General features: G+C 36.2%; 1 protein-coding gene across 10 annotated transcripts in view; it reads left to right on the top strand.

Annotated features, from left to right (window-relative positions):
- frmd4a (FERM domain containing 4A) overlaps nt 1-19,010 on the top strand; it is a 275,536-nt gene that overhangs the window by 121,703 nt on the left and 134,823 nt on the right. For 3 of the 10 annotated variants that reach the window (XM_015353184.2, XM_015353185.2, XM_015353195.2), the window contains exon 1: nt 8,903-9,500. The exons of 5 other annotated variants lie outside the window; for them this stretch is intronic. In XM_015353184.2, the coding sequence (XP_015208670.1) occupies nt 9,342-9,500 (159 nt within the window). In that variant the 5' untranslated portion in view covers nt 8,903-9,341. Of the gene's footprint in view, nt 1-8,902; nt 9,501-19,010 lie in introns of those variants that run through there. 2 more of the 10 variants (XM_015353183.2, XM_015353186.2) reach the window with 1 other exon arrangement.

Here is a 19,010-nt window from a genome sequence, read left to right as displayed (position 1 = left end):
GACAGAGGCTCTGAAACATATTTACTCTGAAAGGAGACTCTTTTCCCCGAAGCAGTGATGAGAGGTGGTGAGAGGGTTTGTTATTGGAGAGCTCCCTCCTACCATTTCTTAGACAAGCTTTGACGTTTTTTCTTAAATGCCTAAGTATCTGTTAGCAGATTCATGAAATCAGATTTTTATTTTCACTCTGGTGAAGCTGGCATGTAAGCTATCCATATTAATTCAGGTTTTTTTTTTGTCATTGTGGCTGGAGCTCTTTTTTTACGAAGTAGTTTTATTTTTTACTTATGCACCCATCACTGAAACTATTACAATTTCTCTAGGGTTCTTTTTGCACATGAAATGATTAAATAAATGTTACGTTCCTTCCCAGAAATTGCCCCAGTGCAGATTTAGGGGTTTCCTGCCTAGTGACAGAAAACAAAAACCCTGAAATATCCCAGAACATTTGAATTCTTTGTCTGCCATGCATGAGAACACTGGGTTGTGTGTTTCACTTATGGGTGACAGAAAAGGCTCGTGCTCTTTCAGATGAAGACTACTATAGAATGAGTCATAGTTAAACTGGGATGTAAAGCCTCTATTCATTGCTCCATTATTTGTTTTCCGAGAGTTCAAATAGAGCTATTTCCTATGAAATTGTGATATTGTGAAACAGAGCCAACCATTTTTTCGGCCCATGTTGTTTCCTCTTTCTTAGCACTGTTGTAGGTCTATGTGCTTTATTTTAATCCTCATAGTAAAGAAGAGGGCCATATAATTAGCCTGAATGTAATATAAGACAACAGCAAAATATGGGGTTATTTGAACTTTGAAATGTACTAAAATAAAGTACTAAAATTTAGCTCCATTGTGCTGGCAGGTTTTAGTCCTTGCGTGTTGTAGAACCCCTTCATTTTGTATAGCTCGTGTGTTTGATTAAAAAAAAATATTACAGAAAAGAAAACAGAGATTTAAATCAAAATTCAGAAATTCTCCATAATCGATTAGAAAAATTAACGTTTTTGGTTTCTTTTGCATGGAGGTGAAAAGTAGCTAGATTAGCATATGGCTGATAAGGGGATTTTTGTTCCTTAAAATAGCATCATGTTATACACAGTAACACATAGCCCATTTGGTAGTTAGTGGTTAATTGATCCAAAGATCTCATGGTCAGCTTGTTCCATACTCTTATAACCCCTTATGAAAAAAATGACAATTTTAATGCACTTACATATGGTTTCCACTTGTATCTTCTAGTTTGTTAATCACTGTTGATTGTAAAGATGTCTACTAGATTGATTTTATCAATTAATTTGAACATGTATTGTAAATGTTGTGTTTTCTTTCTCTTTTTTTTAATCGTGGAATAAACCTATTATTTGTTCCTTTGCAGCCTACGCATGCTGACGCAGCTACCCATCTAATTTACTAACTTTACCAGAATCAAGATTCTTGTGGTACTCCACAAGTTACATCACCTCAATCATGTATATTGGTGTAAATCAGTATTTATCCCTTACTTTTTGTTGTCTATTTAATAATTTTCCATCTTAATGCATGCATTTTTATGAATTGCCTGTAATTTTAGAATGAATACTGTATTTAAATAGAAACTTTATCAAAAGACTTCCCTAAATCTACAGAAAATACATGATACACTGTATGCTCTGTGTGAATCATTTCTTTATTGTTTGTTCAAAGAACTCTAACAAGTTCATCAGGCAAGACCTGCCTTTTAGGAATTCATGTTGACTCTTTCCTTGTTTGTTATTTCTATAAAGTATAGTTGATCCTCTAGTTTAGTTCTAGTAATTGTTTGCATAACCTTACATGAAATAGAAATCAGGCTTATTGGTTTATAATTACTCAGGTCAGTTTTGGGTAGTCCCCTATTGGTGTTGGATAGGTCATGGATGGGCACTATATTACTATTTTCCAGTCAGTGGGTACTACCCATGTCTTGTGATACTATTTGAAGAGTTGTGTCAGTGGCTTCTGAAAAAAACAGTTCTCATTTTCTTGCATAACATTAGTAAGATATCATCTGCCTCTGGGGCTATTTATCTTGAGTGCTTCTAGTTCCCACACTTTGTCCTCTGCCTCTCCTATGTTAAGACTATTTAATAATTTTCCTTCCATTGCCTGAGGCTTGTTGCAGACATCGCCCTTAGTGAACACCTGAAAGAAATATTAATTTAGTACATCAGCCACATCTCTTTTCATTTTCTATTTTTTTCTCAGATACTTTTACTTATTCCTTATGAAAGAAATGGTTATTTTTGTTGTACTGAAATTACTATTTATTGTGTCTTCCATTGCAATATTCCTTTCCATCTTTACTTTGCCCTTTCTAACTAAAATGTCCTTTTTATTTTGTGCTTGTATTTCATTGTATTTTTAAGCATGTATATTTTACTAAGCATGTATTAGCAGTGCAATAGTCTTAGACATGGTAACATAGTCATGTTACAGTATACATAGTCATGTTACAGTGTAATGCAAGTACGTTATACATAGTAGTGCAAGCATATTATACACAATAATTGAAGCATGTTATATACACAATAACGTTAACAGGTAATAAACAGTAATACAAGCATGTAACAGAAGCAGTAATGCACTTCTTGTAGGATTTTCTTCCTTTTCCCTTCTGTCTTCTTAAAGTATACCAAATGAAGGATAACAGTGAAGAGCATTACTCAGATTTAAAGGGTGAAGAAAGAAAAAGTGACATAATGATGAGGGGTTTTGGAAGGAAGCTGAGAGCAACCTGTCATGATGCATTTTTGTCATGTGGTGATATTTAAGTTCTCTACAGCCTCAGGTATAAAAAAAGTAACAAAAGGAAACTGTAATAAAATTCAAATGCCAACCAAATATCAATTGATATCTCACAAAACCAAAGCTGCTACTGAATCAAACATGTTTGTTTCAAGACCTCCAGAAGACAAAACACACCATATAGCAAGCTGATAAATAATGTTTTCCAGATACATGTTAAACCAGATACACACCTCTGGTGGTGAGCTTGTACTTTGAAACATAAACATTTATATATCATATCTGATATTATTGATATATCAATGATATTATTATGAAAGTGTCTGGCACTTAAAAAAGCCCATTTATTCTGTTCACTAGTACACAGACAATTTGAAAATATCTTACGTATATTAGTCAGAACTCAGAGAAATTGCCTTTGTTGCAGCATTGTTACAGTACTAGGATCTGCTTCTTTAGAAGCTTTTAAACTTTTAGTTTACTTAAAAAATTTAAAAAAACCTCAGTGAATCGTGTGAATCTTAGTAAGATCTGAAGTAGTTGTAACAAATACATTTTCAATTCTAACAGAACATGCAAACATGCTTCAGTTAGATTATTTTACAGATGATGTAGGAAAGCGGGTTTGTTAAATAACTGCTTAATGCTTTCGAATGAGATTGTGACCTTTCAGCTATTTAGATTGCTCTAGTTTCAAATTAGTTTCAAAGCTTTGGTTTCAAATAGCATCTGCTTTTCTGCACCCATCAATGTACTGTAACAATCAGAAGTTAATTTCACACTGAAAAGCAATAGAAAAGAGTAAACACAACATTTCTGCTTGGAGCTTCGAGAGTATTCATGAGAAAATAAGATAAGATGGACAAAAAGAAGTTAATAAGGCAGAAATTCGAAGGACTGGTGATATTGGAGGAGGTATGGAAATCAGCACCCTGCAAATAATTAGGAGATGGTACAACAATGGTTTGGAGAGGAAGTGTCAGACAATATTTTTTCAGTTACCCAATGTAAATAACATAATGTATGTATAGTGTATTAATACAAGCGTGGTGCCTTCTGTTTGATCATTCTATATATGTGTGTGCTGTTGGAAATGTATTTACAGATAATATGGTGCTCCCATTGCAGTAAAAAATGCTTCATGTTCATTAGGTGATCAGCAGTACAATGTTGGTGGGCTTGGAATAAAGTTCTAGCTGAAGTGAAGTAAAATGGAGGTCTTTTACAGGGTGGACTTGGGGTGTTGAATTCACAGCATGAACAGTGTTTTAGGGTGAAATGAGGCCGGGTTTGAGATACAGTACTTCTGGGTGTGGGTGTTCCTCTAGGGTTTGATGTTTTTAGTTCAGATGAGGCTGTATTAATTGTGTGTGAAGGATAGACCATTGTCCTTAAAAACAGAAACAACAGAGTGATGGTAGATAGTAATAGTGACTTTAAGCAATAGTTGAAAGATGGTGAAGTAGAAATAAATGTAGTTCATTGCTGAAGCAGGACAGTTGTGAATGTAATGCTTGTAAAGTTGAGGAATGTATAGGACAAGCAGAAATGTTCTTCTACCCAGCCAACAAAGATATTAGCACAGATCAGTCCTAAGATTATACCAGTGGTACTGGTAGTAGAAAAGATTGATAGAAAAGGCACTCAGGGTGAGTATATATTCTGGTCTGATAAAAATGTAAACTGGCAGATCCTGTACTGTACATTTGTTGAAGGTATGTCCGAGAGCTTAAAGGGAACCATGGTGTGGAGAGATATGATGCCCATGATGAAGATAAAGCATTCTTGTTCCTGAAATCTTACAATTGTGATTGCGGTTTAGTGTCTTTTATTTATAAATCAACAAGCATTACTATTTTTAACCTATGAGGAAATACAGTAGCATTTCACAATAAATATGAATAGAAGTGTTGTTGAGCAGTTACAGGGAGACATGATTGAGAATCCAAATGTGTTGGAATTCTGGGTCTCGAAATGCCTGTGGGTGTTCAACAATAATATTGTTGGCCTCAGAATCAAATTTCCATTTTGAATAAACAGAGAAGTTATGAACACAAACTCCTTTTGGCAGTAGATGGATGGATCTTGTGAAAGGGGCTAACATGCAGAAGAGTTAGTAATGTGTCTTGAAGTTTCAGCCATATACAGAACTGTACAGGTCAGAGCAATGAAGTTCAAAGACCTCTCCACAGTGATAGTCCACCATTATGCCTCTCCCAATTACAATAACGCTGACCTCTCAGTCTGTGTTCTTTCACAGGTATCCAGAGACTCATGTGCTAGAAATATATCAGAAGCCAAAATAATTATTACTCTTGGTACACACAAGCCACCAGCCCTCAGCTATTAACTATTCTAATTTTCATTTTCACAGTTCATTTACAGATTGCTGGCTTTTGTACCTCCCACTGCAATCAATCTCACATTCTCACATTTCCTTTTAATTATGCCTCTTTTACCCATCCTTATCCATTCTCACCTATTCTGACACTCACTTGCCCCATCTCACCTCTCCCTCATATCTCTGCTCTTAATTTGTCCTGTACAGAGGAAGAAACAGGTCTTTGGTCTTCTATATTCTGTAATCTGTCTGTGCTACTGACAATCTGTTGCCAGAACTCTAGGTTTTTTTATTTGCATTCAATATATACATCTTTATAATTATTAGAAGTTCAAATGCAATTTTTTTAAGATATTGCATTTTGAGATACTATTTCCAAACACCATTCCTGCTGAAAATAAATGTGCAAAATCCACTCTCAGTGGTTTCTACAGGAAAGCAAAGAGACAGAGGAGTGCTATAGGGTTCTGGGAGTTGTTAGGTGCTGCCAGATGATACAAGTTGTACTCTGCCTAATATTGGTGAAACCATAGACTGTTTTGTACAGTATATCTCTCTCAGTGAGATTTAACTGTGGGAACTGACACTTGGCTATAATTCTAAAACCCTGTATAACTAGTGTGAGAAACTACTATACAGTGTCTCAAGATGAAAACACTTCCTAATTTGACCATATATACTGTACACTTATGTAACATTATTTGGTGGATTTTAGTTTAAGATTCAAAGCTTTATTTACGGAGGCTTTTCTTTTTCAATAGCTGTATGTACACCACTGCTTTTGCAATAGGGATTTATTTATGTGAAGCCATCCGGCTCTTTCACAAGGAACTTTTAAAATTAATAGAATGAATTGTCTTCAGGTGCCTAAAGGCTTTGCCAATCATAAATATACACATGATGTCTGTATCAGTTGAACAAAAAAATGTATTTTTCATTATTTTTAACTTAAATTTCAACTAGGTTTTGCAGTTGAAATAGAGAAACACAGAATGGAGTGTGCTCATTATATCATATTTAAATATATGATTAAATTAATGACAATTTAATTTATGATTTAATTAGATTGTATTCATTTTTTTTATCATTCTTTTTAAATAATTCATTCCTTTCAGAGGTTGTTAAAATAAAAAACTAGACTTCTGCACTGGAAAACTTTCACACCAGGTCACTGAATTCCATGAACTTTCCCAGGGTTCTATGAGGAACTTATATACACAGAGCCCTGGGAACATCTTTAAATACCAAATATTTGCACGTTCCCTAAAAGACACTCGGCAGCAGTAGCATTTCTGCAAATGTTAATAATGTACAGCCACTACTCGCAAAGAATATAATTCAGAAAAACTGTATTGCACCCTAAAATACCTTGATTACCTGCAATTATATTTTTGCTTCTAATCTTTCTTATGATAACCTCATGTGAACAAAAGTAGAGCAAAAATGAAGAAGTAATGAATATATAATCTCATCATAGTTAATAATAATAACATAATAATAATAATAATAATAATAATAGTGTTGTAACTCCATTTTCTGTGGGAAAGTGCAATGCAAGATGTTTTAAGAAAACATAGGAAAGGTTATAACATATTTTGACAATTTTTGGTAGATTTTCTTGCTAATTGATCTGATTTTTACTAAAAAAAAACTAACTTGTTTGAGAAAATTAGCACTTTGACCACTCCAAAGCAGGTAGTTTTGTCTGTGCTTTAGAAAATAAATTAACCCAATTTTAAAATCACAGGTAGGTCTTTCTTATTGTATATCTATGATTATGTGTAACTATTGTGCACGATCTGGAAATAGCCAGCTTGGGTGTGTACAGTACATGTGCTGTTGTATAATTGGAACTGGGGTGTGTGAGGAGGTTGATTTTGAAATTGTAGCAGTGGCAAAATACCATCTTACTTTGGCTACAACTCAGAGGAACGACAAAAAATAAAATATAATCCTGTTGAGCCAGTTGCAAAATAATTAATAGACCTAATGGAACAATATTAATCATTTGATGACTGTTATTACATGATCATGGAAATTAAGCAATTAAGCAGAGCAAAGAGAATCTGGAGACATGGTATAAGTGGGGAGCTGTTTCAGTCTGAAAGTTGTAAAAGAACAAGTAGAGTTCAATTCCACACTGAAAAGTAAAAAGAAAAAAGAAAATAACTTTTAAATTCCCAGCTCCAACTACTTCCCATCATAATGCTAGTACAAACATTTTTTAATAGGGTGTTTACAGTTACAAGCAGTTAGTGGTCGAAGGTTATTTTTGCATTTTTCCAAAGATACAGTGTTCAAGCACAAGGTTAAAGCTGAGTTTGATGCCTAAAAGTCCTTATAGGTGGCCCCACATCAATACCCACAATAAATCTGCCACTTGTAAAGATGCATTTAATCAGCAATGCATGTGCTTAAGTACATTGATCTTACTTTGTATTGATTTTGGGTTTTGTTTTCTGCAGAAGTGCAGAAAAATACAGAGTATTTCTGATAATTAAACTGGCAAGTGATGAACACCCCTTGTTCAGAAATATACTCTGATTATCTAAGGCTTTTTTGATTGAGGTTCATAAAACAAGCACCTCAAGTATGTTAAAGTTTAAAGTATGTTAAAATGTGTCAATTTTTTGTAGTTTGACAAAATAACAAGCTTATAATGCCTAATTCAAGTGCTATCATTAACAACAAACAAATATCAGCTTCCCAATTGGAGTATGGAAAACGTATGTAGCTAGAATAATTTGAGATGTGCCCTGCATGAGTGATTTCAGACCAGAAACACAGGGCTGGAGATAGTCATTTTAAAAGTCTGCATACATTAAGAATGCACTTTGACTTTGTGTGCTTTTAGTTGTGCATGTTTTCAAGGACGTTTAGTAGTAATAGTTAAGGACAAACATTCCTCATTTGTATTACAAACTGCTGAGCATGATACAATGCTAGCAGGACCAATTAAGAACTAAAAGCAGTTATTTCCCGCAGATTAGTTGGTATGCAGCCTTAAATGTTCTCAGGCAGACATCAGGAAAGGGACAATTAAGATGGAATTGGGAAAACATAATTTATTGCGAGGGACCTGGGAGCAGTCATTCTGATAGGAAATTTGACCAGGAGTTACATGTTATAGTTTTCATATAGGTCAATGTAATATGTACAAGTTATTTGTAAGTATGTCTGCTTTTTTAAAATTACAGAACAGTTTAATACTTCAGTTATGTAGTAAGTGCAAAATTGCTGACATATTTTAGTTGCGATAGAAAATATTGTCATTTGCCATCGAAATTATAGTGTCTTCATGTAAAATGCTACTGACTCAGGCCTCTGTCAAAAGACTCTATGGCGTTAGCTGTTGGCATGATGGCAATCCTACATATTTTCAGCTGTTCGATCACAAGAATGTGAACATACAGATTGGATGCCTCATTTAGGAATTCTTGGAAGTCTTTTTAGCTGTTAACCCTTCAGCAGTTAATGTGACTTGCAACTTCTGAAACAGGCTACAGAGGAGTGTTTTCTTTAACAGCTCACAAGCCTCCCTAAAACTTGACTGCCTGTCAGCTTACCCAGATAACCTTCTGGATTTTTTTTGCTCTAAATGGCCATCTTTTTTTCGAGTGGGTAACCTTCTGTATTTGTGGGGTTGACAGGGTTAAACAGAAAAACAGAATGTCCTGGGAATGTTGGCACTGAGGCAAAGGGCTTTTTTTAAGACTCTGGACAAGCTCCCAGCAGAGACTAGTAAACCCCCACAAGATGCTAAGTTTGTTCCTCTGTTGCCTTTTAGAAAGTCAGGAAGGGGAGATAGTGTATCACGTAGCTGCGGCATTGTGCGTGAGGACATCTGATTATCTTCAGAGGCAGAAGACACTACTGTACCTCGCCTACTCCCAGATGGATTTCACATTTATCTGAAGATTTATCTCAGAGGGATTATACTATTCAGCACAAAATAAACACTCCAAAAAGTTTCTATTGGCTCAGAATATTCCTTTGTGGATATTTTAGTACTTTTTGCGTGTTATTCCAAATTTGTCTTTCTGCAGATGGAATAGAGGAAAACTCAGGAGGCACATGTTTCAGCTGCGTGGGAGAGAGGTTACTTGGGGTTGCTCTGAATTTTACCAGGTCCCTGTGTGTTTTTAAAGGGAACTTTTCTGAAAAGCATCAAGTGTAAGATATGCTGTACCTGTGAAAGTTACCTGGCTGTCAACAATACCTTGACTATCAAGTTGCAATGGAGGCTGTGTTAATTGGCTTTGAAGAGATCTTCTTTAATAGAGATGGCCTCCTATGGAATTTGACTTCTCAAGCTTTCAGAAGGTGGCGGATTATGAACCTACGGGCCTTGCATCTGATGTTCCGGTCAAGATGTGTTTCAAGAACAGTGTACCAGGTGGGCACAAAATATCTCAACAGGCATTCAAACATTTTAGCAATAAATTAGAATAAGAGCTAATGTGATGTGAGGTGAGACTTCAAATAGTGGACTCTCATTCTGGAACAGATGTTCAAAGTTTTTAAATTATGAGGATGTTTTTCATTTGGAGTTAGATATTAAAGCATTTAGGTTTCCTGGCTCTTAACCACAATTCTTCCCAAAAGACTGATAAATGGTTAACTTCCTTCTTCAGTGTAATATATTAATGAAAAAAAGTTATGGTTTGGCTAAGATTATTTCCTGTGCTAGTTCAGAATATGAACATGTCTTGCAATGTTGCCATGACTATTTCAACAGACTTCTTCACTGCAGCATGTCCAAGTACATCGTATAACAAAAGACTACTGTTTTTAATAAAGACATCTTTATTTCTGCCTGTTCAGGTGTCCTGCATGGCTCACTGATTTCTAAACTTAATAGAAATGGCCAATGAAAGGTCACCGAAAACCAAAATGGTATTTAAATTCCATTTAAAAAAAATACCTCTGTAAAATGTAATATTATTCATACTCAGACAAGTGGACTGTTTTATTCTTTCAGACTGCTGTTTTCATCAAAGTCATTTTCAATCAAATATCCATACAGAAAGCTACCCCCTTAACTCTGAAACCCAGTCACAATGGAAAGAAACAAATACATATTTATGTGGTTTTTAAGGTTCACAAATGTAGAATTGAATATAGGGAATTTTGCATGCAAGCTTAAGTTGTGTTTTGTACTGGGAGAACTTTCAAAGTGGTTTGCCTTGTGTGTGCAGATGAAGATAATATACCATTGAATAATTAACACTATCCATCTCAGTTGTGGTGTCGTAGATGGTACATAGAGTAGCTGGAGAAGATGCCACTAGTTGTCTTAGTTCAACAGGGTCAGAAGCAGGTAGCAGACAGGTCTATTGACTCTTTAATTTGCAGAGATTAGTTATCGTCATTACATTCTGATTTGCTATCACTGTCCATAACTATGTCCGCGAGAGCTCCATGTGAAGTAATAAGACCTGCCTGTGTTTTCATCATGAAGTCTGACAGCCAAGACTCACGAGACAGTGGCTGATTTGTATGCGCCGAACAATCTGATTCCAGTCTCTCGGTGCGTGATTATTGCATTTGTGAAGCAGGCAAAGTGGAGAGGGAAAGAAATGAAGTCTCAGAAATGAAGTCCCAGATTTCACAATGGGAAAAGACAAACGCTCTGATTTGGAGGTTATTATTTTTTAGATGTTTTTTGCCTTGACTTTCACCAAAAATTAAAAAAACATACAACTTGTAGAGATGTCCCTCCTTTACATGCAACAGTAATAGATTATTACTTCTTCAGTGAAGTGTATTATGTGAGTATATGATTCATGAAGAGCTGTCCTGGTTATGTATGTAGACCTGTTACAGTGAGGCAAAACAATGTAAAGTGTTAATTTGGAGTTATCTATTTAGAGTAAAATATCTTTACTAACTCCAAAAAAAAAACATATGAATTCATACGAATAGCTTTAATAATAAATTCATTAGGAATGTAAATTACAAAATATCTTGAAGTACTGTAGATATTTAAAAAAATAACTCAGCCGTCTAAGTCATAGATCTCAACAACTGTTATTTCTATATGGCAAGACCTGTGTAATTAAAGGATGTTTCTCGTGGATTGTTTTCAAGTGCAAGTGTTTTACTGTAGGGTGTGTACTCACAAAGAGAGGAAGCAGAAATTATCCTCAGTATGGGTAGAGACCTAATCAAGGGAAGGGTCAGGGCTTCAGTCTCTGAGACAGGGAAAATCCAAGGCTTCAAGCATATTTTAACAGACCAGTTTCCTTTATTAGGCTGTTTAATGTAACTTCCAGCTCTCAGTTGTTGGCACAGACTGTGTAGTTCACAGGCTTTATAGCATTGGCTCAGCTATCTCAAAAATATGTTGTCTGGCATTGAACACTTGTCTGCACCCGAGCCCAAGAGACATGCTTTACATACATATCCTCTAACACAAATCCAAATTCCCTTCATAATCTGCAGATATTCATTACTGCCCAGTCATTTTCCTTTTTTAAAAATGGATATACATCCAGGTTTTTAATTCCCTCTAGAATACACTTATCTTCTTCCTCAACATTCTCCTAATTAGCATTCTACTGTTTTCTACAGACATAAAAACGAGTAAAAAGCAGTACTGGTTACCTTTAAAACTGGCTACAAGTTTTAAATAAGCTTACCATTCCCATTAAATATTAAACTGTATATAAGAAGTGGTGACATTGTAATACAACTCAGTTTTTTCTTAATTCTCCAATATCCATCAAATCCATTTTTACACCCTAGACGTGATGCCAGACTATTGCAGGGTACACATACACACTCTTACATCAGGACCAGTTTTTCCATAAGAAAGTTAACCTATTAATATGGCTTTGGACTGTGTGAGGAAACTGGAGGACCTGATGGAAACCCTTGTGAGCACAGGGAGAACATACAAATTCCACACACATACCACGTCAGGTCTGGAACTGAACAAGGGTCCCAGCACTGCAAGACACCAATGCTAACCACTTGTGCCACTGTGCTGGCCTCTTCCAATATCCCAAAGCAAAATTCCAAAGTATGTTTAATGTGTCCCGTGTGCAAACACTCCGAGCAGATGTCTGAAGGAGAACACAACAAAGGGCAATTGTAGCTTCTGTTTACAGTTTGTGATTTTGAGGCTGAAATCTGGCAGACTGAAGAACAACATGGTCAAATGCTGAATTGAAGGCACATAATGTTTGTAGTGTTCAAAACCTTTAAGGAGAATTTTGAAGCTCAGACTGAAAAGTGCACATTGATGATAATTATCTTCTGCTCTTAGCGGTGGTGACGGACCAATATGTGTCATTCTTCTCTTTGAGCCTGAATTTCCAGAAATGTTCTAGAGGTGCCATTCTGACAATATTGCCCTGATCATTAGATTCCATGTAACTATCCAGAAGAACAGTGGTGTTAACCAGGCTAAAATTAAATTTGAGCCTGCACAATCTGGCCTGTCTAAATTCTCTGCCTAATTCAACTGGTGATGCAATTCTTACTTCCACACCTGATTTGCTGTGAGGGGGATATTCTGGCAGATATTGGTGCCAAGCATCACTTAGAAGGGTGTTGCACTTTAAACGTGGAGTGTGTCCCTTCTTATATTAAAACAGAAATTATGTAAACCTTGCAAATGAAATTAGGATAATGATGAACTAAATGTGTCTACGTTTTGTCTCTAAGGGGCATCTGTTACTTCTAAGTTTGCGTGAAACCCACTGTTTGGTTATATATGGTTTTTGTTCTGAATAAGAAGATATAAAGGCATTGAAGACTCACACAAGCTTGAAAATCCTTGAAGCAGGAAAGTTCTCCAACTCCATATTGCAAAGCTTTAGTAATGTAGTGTTTCTAAGCACGTCCCCCATTCAGTCAATAAATGCAGCCTGCATGGAGTGATCCTAGTTTATCAGAGAAAGCATAGTAAGAGAAGATGAGTAGTTCTGTAACTACTGCTTAGATAAAAGGAATGATAACCAAACAAAATAATCAAGCAGGCAGCATTTGAATTCGTTAGACAGTAGTTTTTCTCTTTTCTTGATTTACTGCTAGGAAACAGGCATTTCTACAAAAGGATGAAAATGGTTATGGTTAATATTTTTAATATTCCCTATAAAATGTATTTAAAAATCTCTGGTAATATACTGTAACTTATTTTAGTAAAGGAACAAATCATATTGTACATAATGTGTGGATGCTTTTGTGGTGTAATATTAATTAATCAACAGTAATCTCAGAAATCCTCAATATCCCTTTTGTGACTTATTGTTCAGGTTTTTAAAATTGTTAGTATTGTTAGAATTGTGTAGTCATCCTGCATTCCAAGGGATGTTTTAGATGTTATTATTAAATCTTTTAAAACTTGCTCACAAGAAAACAGAATGTCCATTCTTCCCAGTTCCTATTGTTGAAATAGCACACTTGTTACGTAGCGTAGATCGGGACCCTATGCAGACGGTATAATCCTGGAAGGGAGTGAAACAGACGTGGGGAGGAGACAAGGAACTGGGCTGGTAGATGAACGGGGGGGCATGACGATGGTGCGCTGGTTCTCGGGGAGGCGTGGTCCAGGCGAACAAGTCCAAAGGAGTCCAAAGGGAAATCCAGAGCGAATAACAAGAGTCCAGAGCCGGGTGATCCATCCAGGACAAAACCGGAACGGGATCCAGTGCAGGGAGTGGGAATAAAAATGGGAATAACGGGACCAGGCACTCTGAGCCCCAGACTCAGCAGGGTCAGGACGCTGATAGGAGGCCTATGCCCTCAAGCCGCAGGTGCAGGGTGACTTGGTGGTAGGCGGGCCTCCTGGCGTCGGTCTTCCAATGCAGAGAACGGAATAGAGTGAGCGTCTGGATTTTAAGTAGTAGCTGGATTGTTCAACTTAAATGTGAAAGAGCCAGAGCGCCCTTAGAGGGAGGGATTACAATCGTGAAAACAATTAAATATGAGCATAATTGCTTTAAGGTATCAAGCGTTCAGTCAAGGGTATCTTTAGTACTTTCTCCCCAGTATGTGACTCAGTATGTGTCAATAAATCCACCGTTATGTTTGTTTTTGTTGAAAATAAAATGACACAATCAAGAAATTTTGTGTAGTACAGTTGTTGCAGCAGGAAGTAATATCCAGAAGAGGGATTCAGAACATCCTAAATTCTAAAATAATAATGACTACATGAAAATGGTGTTTTGTAGCATGATAATATGAATGACAATTTTAAAACATAAAAAAAACAAAAACAGAATGTTGGTTCAACTGTAGTATTTATAGTGCATTTCCCACAGGGGACTGTAAAACGGAGGCAACAAAATGTCTAGTAAATGTGCTTGGTTTCCTGTAGTTCCTATTTGTAAAATATTCTGTTTTACTCCTCCACTACATTTCACAATATTAAGGCAGCAACTACAAAATCTGCCGATTTCAACAGATCTCTAGTGTATAGCTGTATAATTCAATCCATTACGGATAGAATGAGTCAGGCTTTTTTCTGAGCAAAACATAATCTTTTCTTCAAGAGCTTTCGCACATTACTTTTTTTTTTTTGCCTTTTTTCCCCAAAAATAGCATGGTACTATATTTACGCTTTGTTCCGTATAATTTTCTAATTTGTTTACCACTACCCTTGGCATGTTTCTCTAATATGTTTGACTTACTTAGTCAAAGGCAATTAGAGAAAATACTATGATTATAAAACCATCGGTTACCCTTTATTCTTCTGTAGATTAATTACTGTTTACATTAGCCTGGTGGAAAGCAGTGGGAATTTTTGGCACTGTGCACTTCATTTCACCAAACGTTTGTGAAAACCGTGAGTATTCCAGTCATAATGGTTCATTTCCCTCTGACCTGAGGAAGTCATTGGCTATAATTTATAATTTGAGGTAAACAGTCTTGTTAATTATGGGAAAATACAAGCCCAGAGTGACCTGTGTTACAGTATATGACAACAGACAAGACATGAAAGCACTCAGAATGGAAAATGGATACATACTGCAGGTTAGATTTGGACAGTAAGAAATATTATTGTTTTAAATGTAATATTCGATTTTGGCAACTTTAATATTTGGTCATTTAAAAAATGCTACATTTCCCTACATAACACTATAACTTCGATAGTATGTTTTGTAGTGTTCTCTTATTTGTGGGAGTAACTTTGCCAAGAGCAGTATTAGTCTGATTTAGCAGTGTTAACAGTTGTACTTCGGGTGAGTTGTATAATTAAGCATTTCATGTATGGATGGATAGTTTTGACTTTAACGGAGGCTGTATCCAGTTATTGTGATGTCAAGTGTGACTAATGGAACTCGCAGAGAGAACATGATCATTTCCTCTGAAGGAGGAAGCCGAAGATATTAGTGCATCACTGGATCAAGGGCTAGGTCTTGAATATTTGGATTATTAAACCTGAGAATTAGAGATAATATGTGTTTAAGCACAAGAGCCAAAACAACACGGGATTCTGTGTCCATACATAGTTATTTTCTGAAGATTTCTTTGTATGAGTTTAGTTCGTACTGTCAACACAACATATACAGTAAAAGTGTGCATGGAATGCCATTTACGTCAGTACCATATCTTTTCAGTATGGTATTGCTGTTTTACTTATGTGATATCTGTCACATACAGTATATTAAAGTAAAGTAAATTGTCATTTTGGATTGATATTCTTTCTAGTTGAGGGAGATGGATGACCACATGTGGAGGAGTTCAATTGCTTAGTGTGAAGGAAAATCTACTGCTTTATTTAATCTAGTATTTTTCAGATGTGGGGAATCCGTCTGTACTGTAAATCTGCTGGGATTATTGTCACAGATAGGTGATCATGCATTCCATGGGTACTCGTAGAGTCTATAAAAATCTCTAATAAAATCCTGCTTTGGATTATCCCTGCAAAGTAGAGATTGACTAAATAAACCATTTGCTCTGTGTACGCACACACCCAATCTGCTTGAAACCCAGGGTACATCTGGGTATGTAAACGACAGCAGAATCAACATTCACCACCATGTGCCACTGTGCCCATAGATGTGCACTATATAGGGAACACAATCATATATTGGAAATTCGGTTTCCACTCATGACACAGCTGGAAAAAGTGTTGCTCATAAAAACCATAATACAGTGTAGATACTGTAGCAATGGTGTCTCAGCACCAAGAGCCTTATGTAGGCAAAGAAACTTATACCAGAGTTCATGTTTTCTACACAAGATCAAATCAGCCACGTGTACCATTTTTGCTCAGGTCCCGGGGCTTTGATCCACAACCTCTCACCCACCTCCGCACTCCTAACCTGCACGGGCGACACAGCCCCAAACAAACCCACCACTGAATGACTCCTGCAGCGGGCAGTTTGAACATTATGAGAAAACCTGGGGAGTGATGCAGCAAACACTCTGAAACCTGATACACTCTCCCACTCTAAGCCCCCCACAGCCACCTCTGCGGTACCCCTGTGAACTGATGTTTCACTCATTTTTCATTCAGAATAATTGAATTTCTTTTCAGTTCTCCAGTAATAACGAGGTGTGTTGTAACCCAAGCTCATTCTACCATTTTTATTTAACTTATTTTGAATTAAGAAAGGGATGGGACACACGCAGTAGCATTCTTGTCTAACTGTGCAAATTAAATAATACATATATTGGTCAATAAAATTACGTACTTTCAAAGTACTTTCATGCCATGGTCATCTTAGTCCATAACCTTCAATTAGAGCTCACTTGTGAAAGGATGCAATCAGATTTACTTAATCTTATCTTACTATTTCATGTTAGAATACTTGCAAACATGTATACTGTTTTTTTTTTCTGAACACCCTCTCACTTTCTACTAATTATTGTTAGGACTTTGAAATATTTACATTTCCATTTAAATTTGAACTCTTAAATTAATCTAACATGCCTTTGTACCCTTTTCTCCTAGTTGTAAATAGAGAAAGCGCTGACCTGCTTTCCAATTAAGAGAATTTTCTCATCAGGTACAGTATGCTTTTCTTACAGAAAGCTGAATCCATAGCCACTCAGAGCTCACCTCAAAGCTTTCTGTAGTTCGCAAACTTCACTAAAATCTTGTATATCAAAGCTTGTGCAGCATTTGTCTGCACAGTAATAAGGGACCAAACCTGAAGGTGATGGTGCTTTGTGTTGAAATGGGGACCAGGAGCCACAAGGCTGTGGTCTCAGATCTCAAACATTGATTTACCATTGCCCCTGGAGGCTAAAAGGCCAGTGATAGGCCATTCCTTTCCATTATGTCTCATTTCTTGCTTGTAAAACCTCTAGCAACACACATATCATCAAAGGAAACCATAAAGGGCATCTTACCCACTCACATTCTGCAATAGGAGGTTTTTAGGTTACAGTAGAAAACTAAATGATTAAAAGCAGGACTTTATCTTGAGGATCTTAGCCTGCAGTTCTCAGCTGAGGGGACTCTCCCGCCTGTCTTTGAAAGAGCTCTGCCTATAAGACTCAAGGGCTTCGGCAAACTGTACAGGATGTCATGTCATATGAGACTTGGAACAACCTTCCAACCTTCTCTTGGACAGCCAAGTTGTGAAAGGAGGGGGAAGTAGCCCAGCCATTGTTAATGATTCCTGCTCCAAGGCACACATTAAAGTCATTTTACTGAACTCTCTGACCTGTACTGTATGTTTTCCCTCTCTTTAAAAATTATTTTCTTGTGCATGAGCCTTCTCTGAGGTTCCTTTACACATCTTCAACACACACTCAGTCGCTGCATATATCTTATGTGGAGCATACTTTACCTTTGAGACAAAGCATATCTAATAAGGAGGACTAATTATTAATAAAGTGCACACACAGAGTAAATAGTGCAGTACTGAGTAAGTAGTGGTTTACGGAAATGTGTATTCTTATTGAATGAAACAGAATTTTGGAACGAATGCTTTAAAGCCTTCGTATGCTTCCGATGCAAAGGTATGCATATCAGAGATCAGGAAATATCTTGAAGGAAGAACCAACACAAAACAGGAGTTCTGAATGATAAAGCCATAATATAGCAGACTCGATGGAATTGTGGAGTCTATAAAAATGCTCCCCAGCGCATTATTCTTTACAGGCACAAAGTGTGAAAGCAGTTGTGTTGGTCAGCATGTCCCCGAGGGCCGGTTAGAAATAAAATAAAACAAAAAAATTCCTGTGTTAAAAAAACATTTTCTTATTTCTACATTGCTTAGAAAACATGATTTAAACAATGTACATGTTAAAGGAAGAATGGATTCAGTTTTATTTTTTCGTACTTTCCTTTTGATGTAATTCATTCTTTTTCTTGTTTTTTACTTACTGTATTTCCTTTATTTTTTACTTCTGTTTTACGTTGTACATTTTAATGTGCGTAACAGGAGTAAATACCACGTTGAAATCCAGACCTAAATGTGTGTACTGTACATGAAGTAGTGAAAATACCACTCAAACCAAACTGAAACATACTAGAGAACTACAGTTCTCAATCATTAAAGCCAGTAACCCACAAACACAAAAGGACAGCATTAACGAAAAACCCTTCTGAGATAATATGACACTTAAGACTTTTGTAAAGTCATTTCAGTCCTCGGACTTTTAGATATTTAAAGGTAGGGGAATACACAGATGTAGACGTAAGACCAAAAGAATGAATCAGAACCTTTACATAAAACTAGGCTTTTACTATGTTGTACAAAATCCAAGAGCAAGTAAGAATCAATGAGTAAGGTTTGTTCAATAAATTTAGCCTATTTTGACATCCATCGTACTAATCTATTTTTCTTTTCAGAAATGCACTGCGTTCTAAACAGTAAAAAATACTTTGGGGTTATCACTTAAAACAAATTAACCTTCACTGTTCTTATGAACTTCAATTCAAATCTTCAGGTTTGAGCTTTTCAGTATACCAGAGAATTAGTTATAAAGCACTTGAAAT

This window comes from Lepisosteus oculatus, chromosome 7, assembly GCF_040954835.1.
Source record: "Lepisosteus oculatus isolate fLepOcu1 chromosome 7, fLepOcu1.hap2, whole genome shotgun sequence".
In the NCBI taxonomy this organism is placed as follows: Eukaryota; Metazoa; Chordata; class Actinopteri; order Semionotiformes; family Lepisosteidae; genus Lepisosteus; species Lepisosteus oculatus.
Note: the sequence above shows the minus strand (reverse complement) of the source record. Positions and strands in the feature narration are given on the sequence as shown.